Source organism: Pteronotus mesoamericanus, unplaced genomic scaffold (genome assembly GCF_021234165.1).
Source record: "Pteronotus mesoamericanus isolate MK-2021 breed Mesoamerican mustached bat unplaced genomic scaffold, CSHL_Meso_final scaffold_167, whole genome shotgun sequence".
Lineage (NCBI taxonomy): Eukaryota > Metazoa > Chordata > Mammalia > Chiroptera > Mormoopidae > Pteronotus > Pteronotus mesoamericanus.
Window position 1 is genome coordinate 1,599,859 of NW_026555308.1, and position 24,529 is coordinate 1,624,387.

Here is a 24,529-nt window from a genome sequence, read left to right on the forward strand (position 1 = left end):
CGCCTCCCTGTGATGTCGTAGTCCCTCAAAGGGCGGTCTCACCTTTATAAAAGGCACTGTGACATTCCCCAAAAGGTTATGCAGTCCCTTGTGAATCCAGGAAGGACTCATTCATTATAGGTCTGAGAACACATCAAGGGCTGCTGTGACTCCACTCCCCACGGCCTCTCGTAATCCGCTAGAGAGCGCTATAACCCCGAGGCACTGTGGCCACCACAGATGTCCACGGACCCCCTTGGGGATTGGCGACACTGGTTCCCCCGCCCTCTGCCACAACCTGCAGAGGGCGCTGTGACTCCTCCCCTAGCGAGGACGGAGGCCTCTGGTCCGCTCCCCCACCCGCTGCATCCCGTCCCCTTTGCCAGCCCTTTCTCTGCCGGTTGGGCGTCCCTGTCTCCGCCTGTGTTCACCCTCTTTCTCGGCCTGATGTGTCCGTCTCTTGTCTCCGTCCAGCTGTCTCTCTCGGACTTGGCCTCTGGGCTTCTCCTCTAAGGTCCCGCTTCTAGGATCCCCGGCGTCCTGTCTCCCACTCGGAGCCGGACGTCGTGCCCACGCGGACGCGTGTTCCCGCGTCTACATGCAACCTGGGGGGGCGGCAACTCCGGCGGACAGCCCTCCTATCCCCTGATTCCCCTAGCCCTATCCTCCGCAGGGCTTGGTAGTCCCTCTGCCCACTCGACTCCCGCCAGGAGTAACGGCCCGCGAACCCCTGTTCCTCAGCGCCTGGACGGTCTTGGGCTGGCGCAGGCTCCCATCGCGCGGAACGTCGGCGCGCATGCCCAGAGGCTGCTGTAGCGGAGACCCGGGGAGCCCGGGGTGGGCAGCCGGTGGCGCGTGCTCGGTGGGGGCGGGGCAGCCTGCGCGCATGCGTAGAGAAGCCCGCGCTCAGTTGTGCGGCGAGCAGAGAAGAAAGCGGTGCGCTGTGCGCTGCGGAGCGGCTGTAGAGGTGGGTACGCAGCGGGACTGGCACTGGGCGTGACTGCCCGCCGCCGGGCCTCGGGGACTGCGGTAGCAGGTCGCCGGCTGTCACTGCGGTGGGGGCATGCTGAGGGAAGGGGCGTGGGGGTCGGGCTGTGGGGCCTCGGTCAGAGGTGGGGCGCGGAGGCTGGCCGCTGCGCGGAGGTCCGGGGTCCGCGGCTGTCCTTCTGTCACTGCCCGCCGCCCCCGGCGCTGCCCCGCGGACCTCGGCTCCACCGGACACTTACCCCAGGGGCAGGGCCGTCTGCGTGCTGGCTGGCCCAGGGTGAGGCATCAGTCATAAGGAGCTCTGTGTCACTCCTTCCTTGGGCCACTGTTTGTCTGTGAGGGGTATGAAATTCTCTTCTGGACGCGAAATTGTAACAGAATCTCTGGTAACGTCCTGCCGTCGAAGACCTGCAACTAGTCCTTTCCTGCCCTCCTCTTACCTGAGGATGACATGCTCGCCTACTTTCTTCCTAGCGTTTGAGCCCTGTCTGGAAGGTGCTCCTTTGGCCTGGCCCCTGGGCCCAGAGGCAAAAGCATTTCCACAGGGTCCCTGGGTACTGTGCTATCTGAGCTAGAGGTCGGGGATGGGCTGTATCTGGTCATGGTTTTCTTTGAGCGGGGGTACTGGTAACCGTACTCAGTATGGAAACTTGTGCTGTGGGCCTCCTGGATCACCAGTCTCTGGGCTAACATTAAAGGCTAAAGGCTGTCTAAGGACCACCTGGGTTGTGTAGAGGCACAGGTCGACTATTAGATTAGTGGTGTGCTAGGAGATACAGGCCTGATGACCAATGTGGCTGTGGTGGTGGTGTGGTCTTTCCCAGCTGCTTATTCCAAGTCATTAGTCTGCCTGCCTTTCCAGGGCCATAGAAGCATTCGAAGGTAGTTTTCTGAATTTTGCTGTATGTTTGCTTGGGACTCAGCAAGGACTTCCAGGCAGTTGCATTCTAAAAAGACCATATCATTATTCAAAGGATGTAATTTCCTCCAGTTAGCTATTTCCTCCACTTGAGGGTAAGGGCTCCATCTTCACATTCTATCTCCAGCACATAGTAGGCACTGGGTTTACTTAATTGTCTTAAAGACAAATATGCAGGTTCTTTTCATTTTAAGGGATATAAGCTGGAGAAACAGACCCAGATAAGAAAAGCTCAAGAAACCTCACAAAGGTAAGGTTTACAAACATTTACAAAGGTTTACAGCTGGTAGAATGACCCCAACATGCAGCTTCCCTTTATTCTGACTGTTAGTCTTCATCTGTTCTTCTCAGCCTTCAGGTAAAGCCTTTAAGTGAAGTGCTTATCTGGTAGCAAATGCTCTGTTTAGAAGCTTGTCTCTCCCTTTGAAGAGGGCTGGAGACATGTTGCATTCACCTTTGCTCCCCCATTGCCTGGCATTGAATAGGTCAGGGTTATCTCTTGAAATGGACCAAGGTGCTAAGTAAAATTAGTGTAGTGGTTTTTGTCTGGTAGTAAGGGTGACCTTCAGTGGAAGTGCAGGGGGGTGGATGTAGAAGTAATCTAGGCAGGCTTTCATAACAATAATAAAATTCACTCCCTGGATCTGCAAGTTCACTGACAGGTGGGCCTCACCAGCTCTTGCTGACCACACCTGCCAGGACTGTCCAGAAGGCCAAGTGACCTTGGGCACGCATTGTTGCTTCTAATTCTCATTACAGTCTAAGCTAACCTCAGATGACATATTTAAGTTTGCTTTTAGATGGTTTCTGGTTTAAAGTACATAAAGACAATGAAGCAGGTTATAAAAAACACTTAACATTTACCCTGTTCAATGTTTTACCTGTTTGAGCATACCTTTTCTGTTATGAAAACTCTGTGCTTAAAAAAAAGGCCTTTTTAACTTGAAGCAGCAATTTCAGTAACTGTTTCAAGTGTCACTTTATCAAGGAAACAGAACCTCAAGCTTTTTACTAAGAATCAACCTCATTATTTGATGATTTTTAAAAATTCTTTACACATAAGTTTATTGAAATCATAATTCACATGAGGAGGGCCTGTACCTTGTGTTATGTGGCTACGAAGTTGAGTCACTCTCTGCCCTTATGGAGCTTACAGTGGAGTCAGGAGACAGGCCAGTGAACTGTGGCACTGTGGGAGGTGCTCCTATAGATGGGACAGAGCTTGCTTTGGGCACAGAGTGGCATTCAGGTGGCCTTTGGTGGGGGCTCCTGAGAAAGGCTTGAGCTAAATTTTGAAGAATGAATAGAAGTGGCAAGACTATGTGAGGAAAAGAGCCTTCCAGGCAGATACAGTGTTTGTGAAGTAACAAGGATATTACCCATCCTCTGGCTGTTAGAAGAAGGGCAGGGGGTAGCTCTGGTGGTTGGGGTAAAGAGAGGGAGATGAAATTGAGGAGCTAAGCTGGCAGGAGATTGGAAGAGGCCTTAAGTACCAGGCCTGGGTTTGCATTTTACCATGAGAACCATGGGAAGTCACCAAGAGATCTTGGGTCTTTGAGTGACCGATCAGATTGTGGTTGCCAGGGTGGATTGGTGAAGGGTTGAGCTGAGACCTGGTTGGTTAAGGGACCACCATAGCACCTCTTGAGAGACATAAGGCCTAGCACTAATAAAGGACAGTGGGGTACAGAAAGGAGAGCAAAATCAAGAGGCAAGAGGGTGTGGGGTGGAGGAATGGCAAGGGAGAAAGGAGGACTTAGGGAATAGTCCAAGATTGGGTGACTAGCAACTGTGTCCATGCCACACACACTGTGCAGGAGGGGGGCAGACATGGGGACAGGTGGTGACTTGAAGTTTGGAGATGTTGATCTGAGGGACAGTAAGACTTCTCAGCAGTAGATGGATATATGTTGGTCTGGAGCCAAGGAGAGTGTACTGAGATCAAGAGCATTTTGGGGGCTCCTTCCTGTGCAGCAGTAAAGCCTGGGAGTAGTGAGATAGGCCTTCCCAGGAGAGTGTATGGGAAAAAAAAAGACTGAACCCTGGAGGCACCTAATGTTTTATGTTTATAAAGCAGGGTAGATAAGCTAACAGAATTCTCATTAATAAACCCTTGATTTTTTCGGGGTGTGGAGTCAGGATAGTGGGCTTTTTATTCCTGTGACAAAGGCCCAGTTTGTTCGTTAGTGTGAATGGCAAGATGTAAAATGCCCAAGGTGCAAAAGCCATGCAATCAATTCCAGGGGCCTTCCTGTCTCATGTGTTTATTTGCCTTTTAGGACACTTCCAGGTTGTCACTCATCCCAAAGGACCACTTTTCCCTCCAGACTGAAGATTGGTCCTCTCAGAGCATTCTCACAGTTAGATCTCTGAAAAAAAGGCCAATCTCAGACCCGGAGATTGATCCAAGTTTGCAGAACTTTTGAGGTCTCCTTGCTGTTCTCCCAGGACCCCAGTTTCTGTGTGGTAACTTAGCATAAACTGTTGAGGATACAGAGGCCAAGTATTTGGTGGCTACTCCTCAGTGTTTCTCTCACACTGAGGGTTAAGGGGGGAGGGGGAGGAAAGGCTGATATTGTGAAAGGAACCCCTGTCTACCCACAGGACTTGGCCCAGCTTCTGATAAGTGCACGGGCCATTAGGAGTTATTTTTGTCTCTGGTACCTTACTCACTTAGGAGATGAGAGACAAGATCTCATTCTGTCCTGTATAGTTATGTTGTCTCCTGGCCTGATCGGTTACTGTACAAAGATATGCTGGCAGGGGTCACATGTGAGTAGTCATGGTTTCTCCTTCTATCCCTCTTAGGCATACTCTTTTTCTTTTACAGGTGATTGAGAACACACTACACACATGGCTTGACCTGTTTTTCATAATCTGAAACTGTGTGTCTGCCTAATTGTTACACAGTTTTAATGGAGTTACCACACACATTGAGGGTTTGGCAGTGGGTGATTCTGTTACCAATAAAAGCCCTTCCCTGTGTAGTGTTCTAAATATAGGTCATTACCTGTGTCCTACTATAAGGTCCCCTCACCTCTGTCACTTCAGCCTTTCCTTGAATCATTTTGCCCTTGTTCCCTGATTCTCCTCTAATTTCCTTTCTGGCAAGGGTCGTTCCAACCTTCATATCTTGGTAAACCTGTGGGCATTAAAAGGATCTGGGTGTATACATTAACTCCTCCTGCCTCTGGTGTGTTTTCCTGCCTTCCTGGGCTGACCCTTCCCCAGAACACAGAGGCATTTGGCTTCCTCAACAATCTGGTGAACCCCAGGCCTCTGTCTCAGGTCCTTCGGCTTCTTGGAGCCCATGAGGCTGGACTATAAAATTGTTTTTTATTCTGAGCCACAAATGGCACTCACTGGCCTGCCCCCTTAAAGAGCTGAAGGGCCTGCCATCCCAAGTGGCTGTGCTCTCCTAGGCCCTTTCCTATGTCCATGCTGTTTTTTCTGTTTCCTGGACAAAGGCCACCCCATCCTTCAGGACTCAGCTGAGGTGCTGGCGGTCCAGATACCCTGAGCTTTCCTGTCATAACACTGGTTCCTGAGTTAGCATGGTCATTACACCCAAGTCCCCACAGCCAGAAGCTCATTGAGAGAGCTGGGCCTCACATCTTTGTATTCCAGCCCTTGGCACAGCGGCATTCAGGAAACGTCTTGAGTGCCTATCAAAATGAGTAAACCTGCAAGATTCCTGGCTCTGTTGTCAGATCTTAAAATTCTTATGGAGAACCAGCTATGTGCCTGGCCCTCAGAGGCCCACCTGCTGATGGCACTTTGCTTGGAATTCTGACCAGTCAAAATCCTAATGCTGCTGATGGCCTAGTTCTCCTCTGATTCTCCTTTTGTGCAGCTAGCTGGTTTATTCTGTGCCCCAGGGGTATTTTCCCAAACTCGCTGTTGGGAGGACCCTTTGATAAAGATCCTGAATTAACAGACCCCATTCCAACTCCAGCCCCTGCCTGTGGGTGGGCCAGACCAGGCTGGGAAAAAGATTTTCTGCCTGAGAATGGGATGCAGGAAACTGTTTTGAGTGGCTAACAAGGTTGGGATTCTTCCCTGGTTGGGGCCCCATGTCATAGGCTCAGGCACCTCTGGTAAGACCTGCATTTGAACTTCTGACAGGCAGCAGGCAGTCAGACCAGCCAACTGGCCTGTGTGGCTAATGCCAAATGCTAATGCTGTAAATGGTTACACCCTTTGTAGCTGGCACGTGCCCTCCATTGTGTGCTATAGCAAAGGGCCCACTATCAAGTTCCCCGGTAACTGGCTGCCTGATAGTCACTCTGGAATGCAAATTGCCACTAATATTTGAGAAATCCCTGTACTCTGCTTCAGGGCTGAGGCAGAGGGTGGCCTGCCATCCGTCATGTGTCATGTGAAGATGCCTGCTGGGAAGGTCAAATGCCTAAATAATGCTCTCTGTTGTTATTGTTTAGAATTGAATCTTCCTCTTGGGCCCAAGTGGTTTGAGATATTTCTGAGTCTCCATTTCTTTCCTTCTCTTGTTTCTTCCTTCCTGGGTACACTGGGTGTGGTGTGAGACACCTGGCTCAAAAGTCACAGTACAGTAGAAGAGCGGGACTCATTAGCAGGTAACCACAATGGCGTGCCAAGAATTAAAACAGATCCGGATAAGGAGGGGTAGAATGCAGCCAGGGTGCCTTCAGCCCTGCCTGGGAGTTTGGGAACGGGCTGGTGGTGGTGATTTGGGCTAAGGCTTGAAATAGTTTGGACCAGGAGGAGAAGGGAGAACAGGTGTGCCCTGTCTTTCTTCCCGACTGTGGACATACCCTATATATGTGTTGTGGAGGCTGCAGTTGGTGCTGTGTGGGCAAGGCTCCTAAAACTGCCTTTGGAGGGCAGGTAGGGCCAGATCCTAAAGGGATGGCAGGGGAACCAGGCATGGCTTCAGGTAAAGAGTGGGGCAGAGCTCATTAGGAGTCAGGGCTGAACATGTTGGAGTCACGCGGGGTGTGCAAAGGATGAGAAATGTTGAGGAAAGCAGTTGGAAGTAGAGGACTTGATTGAGTTCACTGAGGATTTTAGGCTGAGATGAGGATGGACTCCTGCAAAAGGGATATTTAAGAGACAGGCGGAGGAACAACAGAAGCCGCAGAGGTGAGGAGACAGACATGAGGGAAGGGTTTCAGGAGGCCCAGGGAGAGGAGACCTGAGAGCACTAAGGTTGGTTGTGTGTGCTTCAGGGAGATAAGGGCCCAAAAGTGTCAGTTAAATCATCTGGCAGCCAGGCAATGAAGGTGGGAGGGGTGGGAGACAGATGTAGCCTGCTCTCACCAGAAACTTGACTGGGAAGGAGAGGAGGAGAGGCAGAGCTGAAGTGGAGCATCAGGTTCTGTGAGTGTCTGTTTTCGGGTCTGTAACAGCACAAAGGCCCCATTAAAGATGCAGGAGAGTTGGGGTCCCCGGGAAGTGAGACCCAGGACCAAGTGTGAGAGTCCAGATCAAGAGCCAGGGTCAGAGGACAGGAAGCTCCTGCCTGGCACCCCATTCTCAGGAAAGAGGGAGGTCAAGGGCTGCGGGCCGATGTGAAGCTGTAAACTAGTATGAGGAATAGGAGAAGGTTCTCGCAAGGCATGCCAGGAAGGGCTGCCAGGTCATGAGCAAGGCAGCGTGATTTTTCCCTCTACAGTTGGTGTGCGAGCATGGAGAAGCATGCTATCAGTCTGGCTGCTCCTGAGGATTTTGCCCGTGACTGAGACAGAAGCATAGGAGAAGCTTAGTAGAACAGGTCTAGGCTGAGCAGACAGAGGCATAAAGACACAAGGGACTGGTAGGTGAGGGAGGTGGAGTTATGCGGGTGGGAAGAGGGCAATGAAGAGCTCTAGAAAAAGGTTAGGAGAGAGTAGGGTTGTGATACGCTGCCTCTCGGTGGAGCGGCTACTGGGGCTGACCAGGTTGAGGACAAAAGGCTAGAGATGTAAAGGCTTCTGAATGTGAGGAGCTTTGCACCAGGGCTGCTTACTCAACCCTTGAGCTCTGTGATGGCAGCCAAGGAATGGAGGCCATAAGCTGGAGAGAGAGGGGCAGAGTCCTGAGTAAAGTCTGCAGGGAGGGGCCCACAGGGCCCTGGGGAGAGCTGGCTGCTCTCAGAGGGAGAAAGGGTGCATTCTGGAGAGGATGAGGTGAAGGGTTTTTTTTCCACTGATGAGTTCCAGAGTAAGATGAGAGGCAGGAATGGTGGTGAGGTAGGCAAAAAGAGGACAGCAAGGCAAGGAAGTGCAGGGGATCAGTGATAGGGGTCACCTCAGTGAGTAACAGTGTTACCAGTGGCCATCCACAGAACTGGGAATCATCCTACAACTGAGACAGAGTCCTGAAGCTGTGTCTCTGGGGTCGATGGCAGATTCCTGCGGTGGGATTGATCATTTCCATGGCCTCTCCTTATGGGTGGGAGGATGGGTCCTCTCATGAAGTTAGACTTGACTCAGGCTTAAAGAGAGGAAGGTTCCTGCGTAACTTAACAGGAGAGGGTGCTCATCACCTGCTTTAGAATGCATCTTGTTTCAGGCCTGTTCCTACCTCTTCTGGTTGTCCATGGTGGATGGCCTCTGTAATCTCCTGAGCCCTCACCTCCTTCTACCTTCTTCTACCCAGAAGCCTTCTGCTGTCTGACAGCCCCCGCCCCCTACCCTAATGCCCTGCAAGCTGAGTCACACTCTCAGCCACCCAGATGCACCCTTCTTTCCCATACAGGTCGTTTTCCCTTCCCTGTCCTGCCACATTCCTCATCTGCTGCCCCCTGTCCCTGGCACTCTGAGCATCTCCTTATCAGGCAGTGAACATATCTTATAATCAACGTGTCTTTCTCATCCTCAGACTTCACACATCTGAGGGAGTGAGGTGCTGTCACTTCTGCATGCCTGTCTCCTGATGCCAAGTAGGAGTCAAGAGACTCAGTCATTCTGCTGTGTCCCTGCTTGTTCTACCTCTGCAAGCTCCACCTCACTGGGAATTGATGGTCTCTAAGGTAGAGAGACTATCTAGAGATCAAATGTTGTGAATTCTGCTTTGGGGAAACAGAGGAGTGTGCATTTCTTTGTCACATGGAACTCTTCAGGCCCAGAACAGAGCACCTTACTGCCCCTCCTTCCTGTCCTCACCCAGCCACCTGCCATTCTGGAGCTGTAGCTTCCTTCCTTTTAGTTCTTTGCTACCTGGTTCCACTCCAGGGAGACAGATGTAACATTACTCAGACTGGAGAGGAAGAACTGAGACACAGCAGCTGACACCCACAGAGCACCCACCCTCCTGTGGCAGTGACTAAGGCCCAGCCAGTCGTAGCCATCAGTCCTCCAACCACGAACTGTTCCTGCAGTCAAGGTGGGGTGACGGTCAGGCCCAGGCTGGGTAGGGAGCAGTAGGAATGGCTAGGAGTCCTGCTGAGTGCCAACTTTCCTCTGCACAAGGGTGCCTCTTGCCCAGTGGCACCACAGTTGGCACTTTGGTGGCATCCTTGTGTGTGTAGGGGGGCTGTCCCCTGAGGTCAACTGGATGAGAAGTCCAGGAGCCAGCATGGGCCTCTGGGCTGAGGGCTGAGTGTCTGGGCAGGACCTTGGCACAGCAGCCCAGGCCTCTGCATCCAACCTGAGCTGCCCTGGCATTTGTCTGAGGCATGTATGTCATAAGAGGCACTTTCAACTCCAACATGGAGAGCCACCTCTGCCTACCAAAACCCCACCCTGGGGCCATAATTCTCTATTCCTTTCTTGGATCCTGCCTCTCACCATTGGTCACCTCATCTGGTAGAATCCAACCCCTTGGCAGTCTTTTAGGCCACCACATCTTCTCCAGCCCTCCTCATGCCGCCTCTTACGGACTCTGCCCTCCTTCTTCATGGGCCACCAGGGGGATTTTTCTAAAATGCGTATCACTTTCTGCTTAGATTCTCCTCTGGCTCCTTCATGTAGCGGGTGATGTCCAATCTCCTAGTGCAGCTGGTACTCGAGGCCATCAGCCCCCTCTTATCCTATCTTCAGCCATTTAACACCACCTTCCTGAGGTTCCTCAGCTTGCTGTGTCCTCCGTCATGCATTTATCTTTATGGTACACTTAGGGTTCCGTTGCTCCTTCTGCAGTGCTCATGTGGAGTCAGCGTCCTGCCTAGGTGGTCTGCCAGGGCCCTGCCTGGCCTCCTGGCACTTCCTACATGGGCTGTGATCATTACTGCCCTGAAGAGCCATCTTTTACTCTCTTGTCCCCAGTGCCCTGCCCAAGACCGGCACAGAAAAGGCAACTCAATTTAAGTTTGTCAAATCAGTGAAAGTTTGGAGAAAGGGGAGTCACGATGGGATGCTGGGCTCCCAGGAAAGGCAGACTGGATGGGCGGGGCAGCCCCCAGTGTTGGTGGATGGTTAAGATTAAATTGCCCAGGCTTATTGTGAGGGTCTGTGTTTATCACATGAAAACAAATTTGTTTTCAAATCCAATTCTTCAGGAAAAAACATGTTCCCCATTTAAGAGGTGAGAAATGAAGAGGTTTTATGACTCATCATACCTGAGGCAATGTTTTGGGACAGCAGGTGGCATTGAGAAGCCAGCCCTGAACTTACTGAGGAAAGACCATCCCTGAGAGAGCAGGGGATCTGCGTGGGCCTGTGGGAGAACCTCAGTGGTAGCCTTCTGTGGCTACACCTCTCCCATGGTGGGGAGGTGCTTAGGCTCCTCTGCAGGACTGGTCAACCGTTGACCCACCAAAACCGTGTCACTTCCCAGACATCTCAGAGCCAGTGCCAGGCCAGGGGACCTGAAGGAGCAGCAACATCGGGATGCCCTCAAGACATGTGAGCTGCCCTGGCATGTCAGGCTAGGCCTGAGTGCTTTCAATAAACAGTCTCAGTTAATCCTGACAGTTGGCTTTTAAACACATCCTTTGGATCACATCCCTTCACTGCTTCCCTCTGTGCTTAGTATAAAATCCAAACCCCTCTCCATGCACAATTCATTCTGTGGATGTCTCAGGGCAGATGCCTGGGCTGTGGGCCAGGTCCCCGGTGGGGGTGCATGAGAGGCAACCACACATTCTGTGGGTGTCTCTGCTGCTCTTGTTCTTGCTCATTGTGCTCTGCCACACTGGTGCCCTTCTCTTCCTGGAACACACTAGGCCTGTTTCCTGCCTCAGGACCTTTGTACTTGCTCTTCTCATCGTCCAGAGTGACTGTTCCTCAGCTCTTCTGGCTGCTTCCTTCTCATCACTTAAGCTCTCTCTAAAATCAGAGTGAGAGAGTGAGAGAGAGAGAGAAAATCCCCATATACCTTTTGATTCCCCAAAAACTTTACTAGCAGCCTCCTGTTGACTGAAAACCTTACTGATAACATAGTCAATTAAGCCCTTGCTGGTGTGGCTCAGTGGATTGAGCACTGGCCTGTGAACCAAAGCGTTGCCGGTTTGATTCCCAGTCAGGGCACATGCCTGGGTTGCGGACCAGGTCCCCAGCAGGGGGCACGCAAGAGGCAACTACACATTGATGTTTCTCTCCCTCCCATCCTCTCTCTCTAAAAGTAAATCAATAAAATATTTTTTAAAACATAGGCAATTAACAGTACTTTGTATGTTATATATATATATTTGCATATTATATTCTTACAATAAAAAGAAAAGAAAATGTTATTAAAATCATAAGAGAAACTACACTTACAGTATTGAAAAAAAATACTTGTATTAAGTGGACCTGTGCAGTTCAAACCCATGTTGATCAAGGGTCAACTGTACTTCCCTACATTGTAAGTTCAGGGAGCCACAGGCAGCTGGGGCCAGCTCTTTCCCACAGGGGTGGACTGACAGGTGTCACCTCAGAGAACCAGCCCTGCCCCCACCCCCATTCCTTTATAGTAAACTTGGCGCAGGGCGGGTGGCGGCTTTTTGTTGAGTTCATTGTTTATGGTGAGAAACCATTCCTTTCCTCCCTCTCACTCTGAGTATAAGGGCAAGTGCGCCTGCCGGCAGGGCCCTGCTGGCTGCCTGCCTTGGACTCTGCCTGAGCAGGGGCGAGTGGAAGTGAGAGAGTGAGATCCCATACCCCAAGCCAATGAGTCCCAAGGAAGAGCTCAGCCTTCAGATGTCACATGGGGACTAGTGCACATGAGGTGGGTTGTATCTGTCAGCTCTGTTTTACAGACAGGCACCCAACTGGGGGAAGAGCCATGACTTGTTTGAGGTTCAGGCAAACAAGTAGTAAAGCTGAACTTTGAAGCCAGGACTATCTGATTTGAAACTGGATCATTTCCCACATGTGCTCCTGCCTCCCTTCTCTCTCTCTGCCTTTGTCAGGAGCTGGGGGGCTGTGGGGAACAGATGAAGTTTTGTTTCCTGTGGGAGAGCAGGTGTTGTGTGATGGCAGCACGCTGCAGGTGGAGTAACAGGGAGAGCACCACTTCAACTCTGAAACATACCTCTAGGGTGTGAGCATAGAACTGGATAATTTAATGTCTTTGATCTGTTCCGAATGATTTTGATCTGCTCCTTCCCCTTCCCAGTAGCCAGACCTAACCATCTAGTTCAGCTGTGAATATGTGTGTAAATACAAGAAAAGGTTTTGTAAGATATTCACCAACACATGAGCAATGGTTGATTATCTTAGGTGGAAGAGGGAATAGGATTGAAGGGATAACATAAACAGGACTTTACATTTTTACTCTGTAACTAAGTATTATTTGTCTTCTTTTTGTGATTATGCATTTATGTAAAAAGATACCTAAGGAAACCACACTGGACCTGGTTTTATGGAGGCCTAAGAAGGCCACTGCAAGCCTTTTTGCCCGGCCCCAGCAACACCATGCTCTCCTCTTGGATGCAGGCTTGGCGAGGAGGCCTTCAGGGATCCAGGGGCCTCCTGTAGGGTATCCTGCATAAGTTCTTGCCTCAGAGTCCCTCTGAATCTATTGTATCTCTGGGCAACTTGCTACAACAAACACAACTCCCTATGAGTCCTCTCTGAAGGAACTTTGCAAGGTGCGATAATCACTTTTGGAGTTTCCAGTTTAATATTCAACCTGAATCTGAAGCCAGTTGAGTTAGGGTTGGGGCTGTCCTGCCCTGCTCTTGTTCTGTTTATAAACATGTTTATTGCTCTGAGAAGGAGCTGGTTCTTTTCACACAAACAGGATGGGCCTGGGGTCTCTCCAGAGGTTAGTGGGCTCAGAGCATAGAATGAAGTATTTAAAAGCTATAGGTAATCTGCACGTGAAAGATTGTGGAGTGCAACCTGGGCATGGCCATGGGGGTGTGAGTGGGCTTGTTTGCCTGGGCTTTGTAGCCTGGAGAAGGGAATCTGCACTGCTTTTCCCTCCAGAACAGAGCAAACAAATCAACCCTAATTAGGGTTTCTTCTGAGGAAGAAGGTTCCACACCAGCGGCAGGCCTGGTTCTGCTGTGGGCAAGTCTTTTCCAGTGGGATATATTAAATGGATGTTGTCAGAAAACCTTATTTGAATTAATATTTTCTATGGGGAAGCCCTTATAAAAGCAGTATCAGTGCATACACCATATATCCAACAGAAGCAAAAGCAGGGACTTGAACAGATACTTGTACACCCATGTTCACAACAGCATTATTTACTTTGCACCCAAATGTCTATCAACAGGTGAATGCATAAGCAAATTGTGGTCTATTCATATATTGGAATGTTATTTAGCCATAAAAAGGAATGAAATTCTGATAAATGGGGAGGGGCATGGATGAACAGGTAGAGCACAGAGGATTTTTAGGGCAGTGAAAATACTCCATATGATACTGTAATAAGAATACATATCATTTTACACTTCTCCAAAACATAGAATGTACAACATCAGGAGCAAACCTTCATTAGTCCATAAATTTCAGGTGATTTTGATGTGTCAAAGTAGGTTCATCAATTATAACAAATATACCCCTCATAGTGAAGGATGTTGATAATGGAGGAGACTATGCATGTGTGGGGGCAACAGATATATGGGAAATCTCTGTATCTTCCTCTCAATTTTCCTGTGAATGTAAAACTGCTCTAAAAAATAAAGTGTTAAATTCAAAAAAATTTTTTTGATGCATGCTATAAGCATAGATGAACCTTGAGGACATTGTGATCAGTGAAATAAGCCAGAAACAAAAATACAAATAGTGTATGATTCCACTAATATGAGGCACTTAGAGTAGTCAGATTCTTAAGAGACAGAAAAGTAGAGTGGTCGTTGCAGGGAAAAGGGGAATAAGGAGTTGTGTTTCATGCGCACAGAATTTCAATTTGGAAAGATGAAAAAGTTCTAGAGATGGATGGTGGTGATACTAACAACAGAGTATATGTACTTAATGCCACTGAACTGTATACTTGCAAATGGTTAAAATGGTAAATTTGTTACGTGTATATGTAAATTTGTTTTTTACTATTAAAAAACTTTATCAACTGTATCAAAGTGCTTTCTTAAGACAGTCTCCTAATGCAGGTTTTGCACTATAATTCTTTACTTTCTACTTAATGTTCTTAAGTTATTATTTGCTTTTTATATTTTCAGATGAATGCTCTAGATTCAAGAGAAACTGGAATGATCTGGCTATTTACCAAAACTCACTGAAGCAAACCCTTGTGACATCTCCAGACACTTGTACCATTGCAGGCAGAAAGGTTAGTCTGAGGTGCATGGGCAGACTATTGTAAAGGCTGAGAACAGTAGCCTTTAGCAAAAAGAGGTTTTAAATTATGGTATCCTCAACAGTAGACTTCCGTCTTGCTGTCTACCTACCAGCCAGAGAGTCTCATATAGCACATTTTACCCATTTTTTAATATCTGCCTGAATTTCAATAGTTGCTTCAAATGGAGAGACAACACCAAAGTCCCCTAATTCTTCTGTGTCCATTTGCATGTAAAAATGTCCGATTTTGAAATTGTGGCAGATTCATTTATTTCTCAGCCTGTATGTCTACTCCCCACCAGTACTTCTCTGTAGTACCTGCCTGAATCCTAGCTGGCATTTTTAGAAAGTTAAGAGCTAACCTCTGAACTCTAACCTGGGGACAGTGGGGCAGAGTGGGTGTTTGTCTTCCTCAGGATACACAGCTGGTTAAAGGCCAGAAGGCTTCAAGAACTGAAACGAAGTATCTCTTGACTTAACTAGGTCCTCCTGATCAACAGCTCCTTTTCAGAAAGCCCATAGGCTGCAGGGTGGTGGTGTCTGGGAGCCTGATTGGTCTTCCACCACATAGCTGGGAGTTATTTTCAGCAGGGCCAGGCTCTCTCCAAGTCCTCCTGGGAACTGTTTCTAGCCTCTGGATATTTTGTAATCTGTGTGACCTATTATAGTAACTTTATAAGTACCATGAAAAGAAGTTATACTCCATAGTTCACAGTGAATTCTCAGAATATCCACTTACCTTAAATGGAAGCCCTCCTAATACTACAAAGTGAAACGAAAACATGTTCTTTAAAATGTGAATCTTCATATATGCATATTAAGCATGGTTTTTAATCCTACAGGGTATGGCATGGCAAACAGGTTAGCAGAAAAGCCTGTGAGAGGGGGCTGGAGGATTTAACTGCTCTTTGCCACCTCCTGGCAGCCCAGGGCCCTCCTCTCAGGTACGCCCTGCACTATGGACTCCCAGGGGTACAACTGCTTTGTGGATAGAGATAAAATGAACACTGCCATCCAGGACCTGGGACCCAAGGAACTGAGCTGCACAGAGCTCCAAGAGCTGAAGCAGCTGGCACGCCAAGGTTACTGGGCCCATAGCCACACTCTGCGGGGGAAGGTGTACCAGCGCCTGATCCGGGATATCCCCTGCCGCACAGTCACGCCTGATGCCAGCGTGTACAGTGACATCGTGGGCAAGATTGTGGGTAAGCACAGCAGCAGCAGCCTGCCCTTGCCTGAGTTTGTGGACAACACGCAGGTGCCCAGCTACTGCCTGAACACACGGGGCGAGGGTGCTGTTCGGAAGATTCTGCTGTGCATTGCCAACCAGTTCCCTGACATCTCCTTCTGCCCTGCCCTGCCTGCAGTTGTAGCCCTGCTGCTGCACTACAGCATCGATGAGGCTGAATGCTTTGAGAAGGCTTGCCGCATCTTGGCCTGCAATGACCCCAGCAAGAAGCTGATTGACCAGAGCTTTCTGGCCTTTGAGTCTTCCTGCATGACATTTGGGGACCTGGTGAACAAGTACTGCCAGGCAGCTCACAAGCTGATGGTGGCCGTGTCGGAGGATGTCCTGCAGGTCTATGCAGACTGGCAGCGCTGGCTATTTGGGGAACTGCCCCTCAACTACTTCGCTCGTGTCTTTGATGTCTTCCTGGTGGAAGGTTACAAGGTGTTGTACCGTGTTGCGCTGGCAATCCTCAAGTTCTTTCACAAGGTGAGAGCTGGGCAGCCACTTGAGTCAGACAATGTGAAGCAAGACATCCGTACCTTCGTCAAGGACATTGCCAAGACTGTGTCTCCCGAAAAGCTGCTGGAGAAAGCATTTGCCATCCGCCTCTTCTCTCGGAAGGAGATTCAGCTCCTGCAGATGGCCAATGAGAAAGCTCTGAAGCAGAAGGGCATCACTGTCAAGCAAAAGAGGTAGGCCAGCCTCTGGGCAGGCTGCCAGGGGCCCGCTTAGGGTGGGGCTTTGGTGGAATACCTCCTGAGGTCTTGGGCATAAGCTTGTCCTGCCAGCCTCTTATTCTGCCTGCTGCCAGCCAGCCATGTGTGCATGGATAGAAAACCAGAGGAAAGGAGAAAGGGCCTTCCTGGATATAGCCACAGGCAGCTGAGGCAACTGTGGGAATGGAAGGTGCAGGCTACTATCCTCAGGCCTGAGGCCCATGACAGAGATGAAAGCTGGGTGTTGACCAGGTGGTTAGAAGATCAGGCAGTGGGCTGGGCCTGGGCCTCTGGTCATTTTACAGCAGCCCCTTTTCTACTGCTCCAGCTCTGGGCTCCCTTTCTGCTGGGCTTGGTCCCCTGCCCTGAGCACAGCCCCCTAGGGAGCAGAGAAAGGAAGGGCCCACTGTGTCCTGAGACTGTCTCAGTGGCAGATGAGGTAACTGTAGGTGTGGAGGCCTTTCTTCCAGGCCAAACGCAGGCACCTCCTGGATTATCAGTACTTACCACTAACCTCTCCTTGTCTGTGTTTATTTTTCTTCTTCTCCATGCCCGTTGCTTCCTCCTGTTTTTCAGTGTTTCACTTTCTAAAAGGTAGGTCTGGAAACCACATCTCCATGCCTGGATTCTCTCTGTCTTCTGGCCTAGCTGCTTGTGCTGGCTGTCAGGGCTGGCTTTAGCAGTGCTGCCTCAGAGCCTGGCAGCTGTTCAGGTGCCATCTGTTTGTCCCTCTGTCTGCTTGGTTGCCTCAGTTGTGCTCTCTGCTGGTGCTTGCCTGGCCCTGAAGCATTATCTTGCCAGAGCTGACTCACTTTCTGTCCCCATTTCTTAAAAAAAAGGTGCTTTTGTCCCCACCTGGGCTGGGTGCTCTCCCCTCTTAGTAATGAAATGGGAGTGAGGCTCCAGGGGACAGCTCCACCGGATTTATTCCTTAGAGTACCTAGGACCAGGCTTTAACCTGTTTGAACAGGTGAGAAGTTCACTCCAGGCTTAGCTTCCAAGAGAGCCAATGCACACCCCGGGGCGGAGGACTGTGGTCAGGATAGGGATCGCCGCTGTGCTCTGAACCTCTCCTAACTCTCCCCAGGCAGTTTGTGCACCTGGCTGTACATGCGGAAAATTTCCACTCAGAGATTGTCAGTGTGAAGGAGATGAGAGACATCTGGTCATGGATCCCTGAGCGATTTGCTCTCTGTCAGCCCCTCCTGCTCTTCTCCTCACTGCAGCATGGGTACAGCCTGAGCAGGTAATGCCCAGGAGGCTGGAGGCTGGACCTGCCCTCTGAGGCCCTGAGGCATGGACACCGAGGGCCAGTTATTCCAGTAAGGGCAGAGGGAGGGAGCAGTGAAGTTTCTTAGCCTCTTGTCCTGCCTGTGCTTTCAGGAGATCACACTGGGTGAGGCCCTGCCTCTTCCTGGGGGGCTAGAATTGGGAGGTACTTTTCTGGGCTTCTCTCACTGCCAAGCCACTTAAATTCAAGGGTCATTGTCGTGCACGCCACAGCTCCAGGTCCCCATGTAGGTGTCGTGACGACACAGGAGGCTTAGCTTACAGAACTATAAGAGGACGATTCAAGGAAACAGGCGGTGGTTCAGAACTCCCCACCCCCACTCCGTCAGTCCACAAACCAGGAACAGGATGGCCCTGTGGAGTTGGGGCTGTGCCGGCCTCTCCAAGGCAAACTACCTCCCTGGCAGCTCTGTCAGGTTCCACCCCGCTCCTTGAGCCTCACACTGCAGGTGGCCTCAGAAATTCTGGCTTGGGTCACAGGTGACCTGGCAGAGGCAACACAAGCAGAGTTGGCCTAGCCCATGTGGTGGGCATCGTCTGCAGCCCAACAAATATTATGGCACAGCTGGAGCTGCATTCACCCCGCCCCAACCTCTGTGGCATGGGAAGCCCACTGGGGAATGATTAAGGAGAGCCGCCAGGGCTACCAGCCAAGCTCTGGGCACCTGGAGCCACCACAACGGCAACCTCAGGCCTCCTTACATGCTTCTCGGTGCTAGCTGGCTCCCACATGCTCGGACTCTGAGCTTTCCTAGACCACGGATATGTTCCTCTTGTTCTTGCCTGAAACACCTGGCATGCAGCTCTGTCTGCTGGGGGCTCTTTGCCATGCTGCCTCTCCCCCCACCAGACTGCTCAGCCTGCAGGCCGCCTGTGGGGAGCTATATTTTGTCTTAGAAGAGTGCCTAGGCCAGAGTGTTGCCAGCTCCTTGGCCACTATGTCTGGTCCCCAGGAGATAAGGAAATGCAGTTCCCAGGCCCGTTTACCCCTAGGCAGTCCAGGTTTCTCAGACACTGGGGATACCAGTCAACAAAGGCTGGCTAGAGGTGGTACGGGGAAGGGGTACAGGGTAACTGCTTCCCATTAGGATTGGAATGTGTGGTCTCTTCCCAGGTTCTATTTCCAGTGTGAAGGACATGAGCCCACCCTCCTGCTCATTAAGACCACACAAAAGGAGGTGAGCAGGAACCAGAGGGAACCTGGGGTCCTTGCCTCTGAGTTCTGGGGAGTCTGCTGCTCCTATGCCCCAAGAAGGGCGGGTACTTCTGCAGCCTCCACCCAGCCTTCCTGTGCTTAGGGGCACAGAGCAGAGCCACCCTCCACATGAATCCAGGTCCCTGTCTGACCCCCAAGCACCCAGGGCCTCCTTGTTCCCCCTGAGGGTCCAGGCCGTGCTGGAGCAGCCTTGCTACTTAGGAGGAGCATTGCAGCAATGCCCAGTAAGCATGGCCCTGCCTCCTCCTAACACATGGGCCAGTGCCAGGCGAGTTGGCTGCTGTCACCTGCCTCCACCCTCTACCAGGTAGTTCTCAGGGCCCTTTCTTCTGCAGTACCTGTCTCCTGGAAAGCCCTCTGAGACTAGGGAGATAAGAGCTCATGTGCCCTCATCCTGGGGGTGTCTGCCTGCATTAGAGGCTTCTTGTTCAGTGGCTCCCAAACCTGCACCCATGGGGATTTTAGGTTCCTCATCCCATTCCAGGCTCTGCATCTAGGTTTCCAGAAGGAGCCTGGGCATCTGTATTATAGCAAGTGACTCTGTCAGACACTTTGGGGAAATCCTGCAGCCACTGGAGGGACTTGACTCTAATGGTGAAATCAAGCGCTTTGCTGGCTGACGAGGTTGGAGAATGTTGTTGAGCAGGCATACCTCCTGCAAGCCTTCATCCCAGGGGCCTCCCAGGGGCTTGTGTGCAAAATCAGAGTGTGGACATGGGGCTTGTTCCCATGCTTGAGGGCCAAAATGGAAATACCCCAGAAAAGCTGATGGCAGCTACCCCCGTACTCTCACTGACAATCCCATGCCTTCCAAACTGACTCCCCACACCTCTCCTAATCTTCAACCCTTGCCCTTGAGTGGGGGTGGGGGATGCTGTGGCAGTACCACCCCGCCCCAAGCTGTGATGGTACCATGGCCCCTCAGCAGGGCCCCAGGAGCAAGGGGATGCCCCTGCAGGCCAGCACAGTGCAGCCTCACCTTGGATCTTTCTCCCTAGGTGTGTGGAGCTTACCTGTCAACAGACTGGAGCGAGAGAAATAAGTTTGGAGGCAAACTGGGCTTCTTTGGGACCGGAGAATGCTTTGTGTTTAGGGTAAGTGGGTCTCCCTGCAGGTGCTCTGAGGTCAAAAGGCCCAGCACCCCCATCAGCCCCTGCACTCCCACTTTCATGACCCTGTTTACTTCTGTTATAGCAGTTACCCTACAGGATAACCTCTCCATTTTCTTCTGGTTTGTGATCATTAGACCATGAGCTCCACGAGAGCAGGCGGGCCCTTACCTGCCCTGTGTGGCACGGTTTCCCTGGCCCTGGCATGAGGCCTCATACATGAAGGACTTCAATGAAGTTTTGTGGGAGGAAAGTGGCCAGAAGGGCCCTGTACAGGGCATGGTGTGCTAGCTCCTCATACTGCCCTTTCGCCCTCAGTTGCAGCCAGAGGTCCAGCGCTATGAGTGGGTGGTCATCAAACACCCAGAGCTGACTAAGCCAGTGTCCTTGGAGGCCACTGCCACTCCGTCCCTCCTCTCCCAGTCATCCTTGTCCTCATCCTCAGACCCCGCTGACCGCCTCTCACCGTTCCTGGCCACTCGGCACTTCAACTTGCCCTCCAAGACCGAGTCCATGTTCATGGCTGGGGGCAATGACTGCCTCATCATAGGTGGGCATCTCCCTTCATTTCAGGCTGGTCTCACTTAGCCTGGGAGAAGGGTACAGGGTCGTGGGTGGCCAAAGCCCCTGGGTCAGCCAGTGCTGACCCAGATGGCAGGTGCCTCACCTGAATGACAGGCAGAGCCCCCGTGATGGCAGAGGAAGAGAGCAGGCATGAGGAGCGGGAGTGGGGACAGGTGTTCTGGGTAAACTGGCTGGGAAGGGGGTTCTAGCCTAGATTTTGGACCCCAGCTGAGGACTGATGGGCTTTGGAGATTTGAAGGTCAGCCCTATGGTTTTAGGCCTCTGGCAGTGCTGGGGCAGGGACAAGAAGAGATGCTCAGGGGCAGGAGGAGAGTACCTCCTGGGCAGTGCCAAACAGGGGCAGCCACTGACTGAGCATCCTCCAGGTGGAGGAGGTGGCCAGGCTCTCTACATCGACGGGGACCTGAACCGGGGCCGCACGGGCCACTGCGACACTTTCAACAACCAGCCTCTCTGCTCCGAGAACTTCCTCATCGCTGCTGTGGAGGCCTGGGGCTTCCAGGACCCTGACACCCAGTGACAGGCCTCTGCTGACGGTGACTGAGCGGCACGCTGTGGGATGGGGTGGTGGGGCGGTGGCCGGGCCCTCACTTCAGGGAGGAGGCAGTGAATGAAGACCTCCTCACCACATGCATGGGCAGAGCTGGGGCCCTGATGCTGGGCTGGGCAGGGGTGCCAGGGCCTCAGCTGGCCAGGCCCGTTCCTAGCCAGACCCTGCTAGGACCTGCTTAGACTTACCACTGCCTCCACCTTGGACTCAGGCCCTGGCTCTCCTTTGTGGGCCATGTTGTGCCCAATGCTTGGGAGGGGCTACGTCTTTCTGAGCTAATCCCTTCATGGTGGAGACTGGACTGGAAAGGCAGGAGTCCTGCCAGAATGTGGGTTTATGGCACCCCCTGCTGGCCTGCGCACAGGGCCCTGCAGCCTCCTGTCTGACCTGCTGCTGTGGTTCCCAAAAGCTGTGTTGGTCCTGAGAAGAGACAGGTGCCCTGGGGACTATTTCTCGGCAGGAGCGTCTGCCTGGGGCCTCTAACCCAGTTTGCTCCTTCCCCTACTGGCCTCCTGGGGCTGCCTCTTGGAGTTTACAAGGTGAAAGAGGTCGGGAAAGGCAGGATCTGTGCTGAGCTCTGGGCTCCTCCCAAGGGAGGGCCGAGGGCCAGTGGGCTGAAGGGCTAGAAAGGACATCATGTGTCCTTGTGTTTCTGCAGAGCCTGAAGCTTCTGCTGGGCTTCATTGTGTACTCACACCTGGAGAGGCCTCCCAAGATGGCCAGGGGAGGGCCCCCTGACTTCAAACCAGCCAGCTCCATCTCCAGGGGCCTGCCTGGAGAAGCCCGGACCCACAGAGCCTTCTCCAACCCTCCTCCTCTCCAGCCAGAGCCTCCTTAGCTGCCCTACTGTCTCTGTGGTGGCCCTGTTTCTCCTCCATGTCGCTGCAGTGTTCTGGTTCCCAGGATCCCATCCAGACTCCTCAGCCTGGTGCATTTGTCTCATCCAGTCCTACCCACCTTCACTTCATTGGGGGCCACGAGTTCGTGTACTAGCTCTGCACCCTCCCCAGCTCCCTGCTCACATGGCACCTTCAACACAAGCCCCTCTGCATCCTTCTCACAGCACTGTGGTCAGCTACATAGCATGATTCTCTTGTGCTGCCACCTCTCCCCTTCTGCCCTGTCCTGCCTGGTTTTGCACTGGACTCATGCACAGTAGGTGCTAAGTGAAGATTAGCTAGTGAACACCAGGGATCAGCCTTCTTGCCCCATGACCTCCCTCAGCTGGTCCTGAGGGCCTGGGCACTCAAGAGGGAAGAGAGGAGAAGGAGACACCCAAGTGGCTGTGCTGCAACAACCTGGACCAAGGGTTACTGCCTTTCAGCCAGCCCCCTCAGCGTCTCTGCATACCACACCCCTGCCCAGCTGCACACTGTGCTTGCTCTTCCTGTGAGGTATTTGTCCTCCTTCCATCCACCTACTCAGATCTCCTCTGAGCCAGACCATAGTGGGGCTGAAGAAAGGACCAGGAAACTTGTGTGGCTTTGGAAAAGCCAGTGAACCTGTTTGGAACTCAGTTTCCCCAACTGTAAAATGGGCCAGTCATCCTGCTCTGCTGTCCCCCAGGACTGTTGAAAGGCTGTGAAGGAAAATGTGGTGGGAGGTGGTGCTTACCCACCACCCAAGATCACTACAGCCATTGCTACTCCCCCTTCCTTTGAGCCCCCACAGCTCTCGCCTGTATTTTGGTGTTCATTAAACATAGTCTCATTACATAGTCTAAGTTTGGTCTCTTCAACCAGAAGGGCCTCCAGGGGCTCCTCCATTCTAGGCTTGTCACCAAATGGGCTCTAAGAAGCTTGTCAGTGTTTTATCACTGGAATTTTAAAGGTCTTTTAAAAACATAACCTTTCAGAAGCAGCTAAATGTATATTTGAGTACTATTTGCATGACTCTCTCTGCAAGCTTCCTGAACTGGGGGATTCTTTTTCTGGTAAGTCCAGAGGAGTCTCTGTGGCTGCTCCAAGGCTCTGTTGGGCCTTTGCAGAGATCCAGCCAGGGAGAGCAATGCTACTTGGTCATGATTTCTATATCATGAGATCTTTGTGTATACATGCAAAATGGTTTCTTTGAATTTTTTTAGTAGTTTATTTTTATTGTATTTTTCCATTACCATTTATCCCCTTATACCCTCTTCCACCCCACTCTGAATTTCTTATCTTCTAATTTTTCTGCTAAACTAAAAGGTATGTGTGATTATTATCTTTATTTTTCTCATTATTGTCCTTATATGATATTTGGTGTTCCCAAATAGCACATAATTTGTTAATACTCTCTATTATTTCTTCTTGGTTATTTATTATTAGCTTTTGATGTTAAAAATTAGCCAAAGTTTTATGGACTTGCATAATGAATTACTGTTTTTCTAGAAGTGTTTAAAAGTTTATTTTAAAAACAAAAAACTCAATATAGTTTAAACCACTTCATTCAGTGATTCATTAAAATGGGCTGTATGTCTTTAGGTTTTCAGAAAATCAGTTTTTCAAAAATAATTTTTAACATAAGAATAAGCCATTTTATTTTTCAGAGTTTTAATTATTGAATTAAAATTAGTTTTTCAGCCCTGACCAGTGTGACTCAATTGGTTGGGTGTTGTCCTGCAAAGGGAAACATCAGCCTTGGCTGGTGTAGTTCAGTGGACTGAGCACCGACCTGTGAACTGAAGGGTCGCTGTTTTGATTCCCAGTCAGAGCACTTGCCTGGGTTGTGGGCCAGGTCCCCAGTAGGGGGCATGGGAGAGGAAACCACACATTGATGTTTCTCTTTCTCCCTCCTTTCCCCTCTGTCTAAAAATTATATATATATATATATACACATATATATATATACATATATATATGTATATATATGTATATATATATGTGTATATATATATATGTATATATATATGTATATATATATGTATATATATGTTTAAAGGGAAACATCACCAATGAAAGAAAAACATCAATTGGTTGCCTTCTCATACATCTTGATGGGGATTTTGAACCCATGACCTCTCAGTTTTCGGGACAGCGCTCCAATCAACTGAGCCACACTGGCTAGGGCAATAGATTCAGTTTTAACTTTATATTTTGAAGTAATTTTAGATTTACGGAAGAGTTGCAAGATGGTACAGAGTTCCATTTATTCTTTCCCCAGCTTCCTCCAGTGTTAATATTGTACTTTCATCAAAACAAATTAACATTGGCATAATGCTATTAACTTAAACTATACTCTTTTTGCCCTGGCTGACATGGCTCAATGGATTGAGCACCAGCTGACTGATGTTTCTCTCACACATCTCACACATTAATGTTTCTCTCCCCCTCTTTCTCCCTC

The 24,529-nt window shown here is 50.6% G+C and overlaps 1 protein-coding gene across 3 annotated transcripts; it reads left to right on the forward strand.

Moving 5' to 3' along the window:
• The first annotated feature begins 883 nt into the window (after positions 1–883).
• Positions 884–22,921, forward strand: TBC1D24 (TBC1 domain family member 24). 3 transcript variants are annotated; one of them, XM_054589439.1, is made up of 10 exons: positions 884–946; positions 14,394–14,503; positions 15,354–16,434; positions 17,035–17,052; positions 17,546–17,704; positions 18,863–18,926; positions 19,963–20,058; positions 20,392–20,623; positions 21,024–21,194; positions 21,867–22,921. In XM_054589439.1, the coding sequence occupies exons 3-9, from the start codon at positions 15,470–15,472 to the stop codon at positions 21,176–21,178; spliced, it is 1,689 nt and encodes a 562-aa protein (XP_054445414.1). In that variant the 5' UTR covers positions 884–946; positions 14,394–14,503; positions 15,354–15,469; the 3' UTR covers positions 21,179–21,194; positions 21,867–22,921. The 3 variants fall into 3 exon arrangements, with proteins under 3 accessions (XP_054445414.1, XP_054445416.1, XP_054445415.1); XM_054589441.1 differs by having other exon boundaries at positions 20,497–20,623; XM_054589440.1 differs by lacking the exon at positions 17,035–17,052.
• The last annotated feature ends 1,608 nt before the right edge of the window (positions 22,922–24,529 follow it).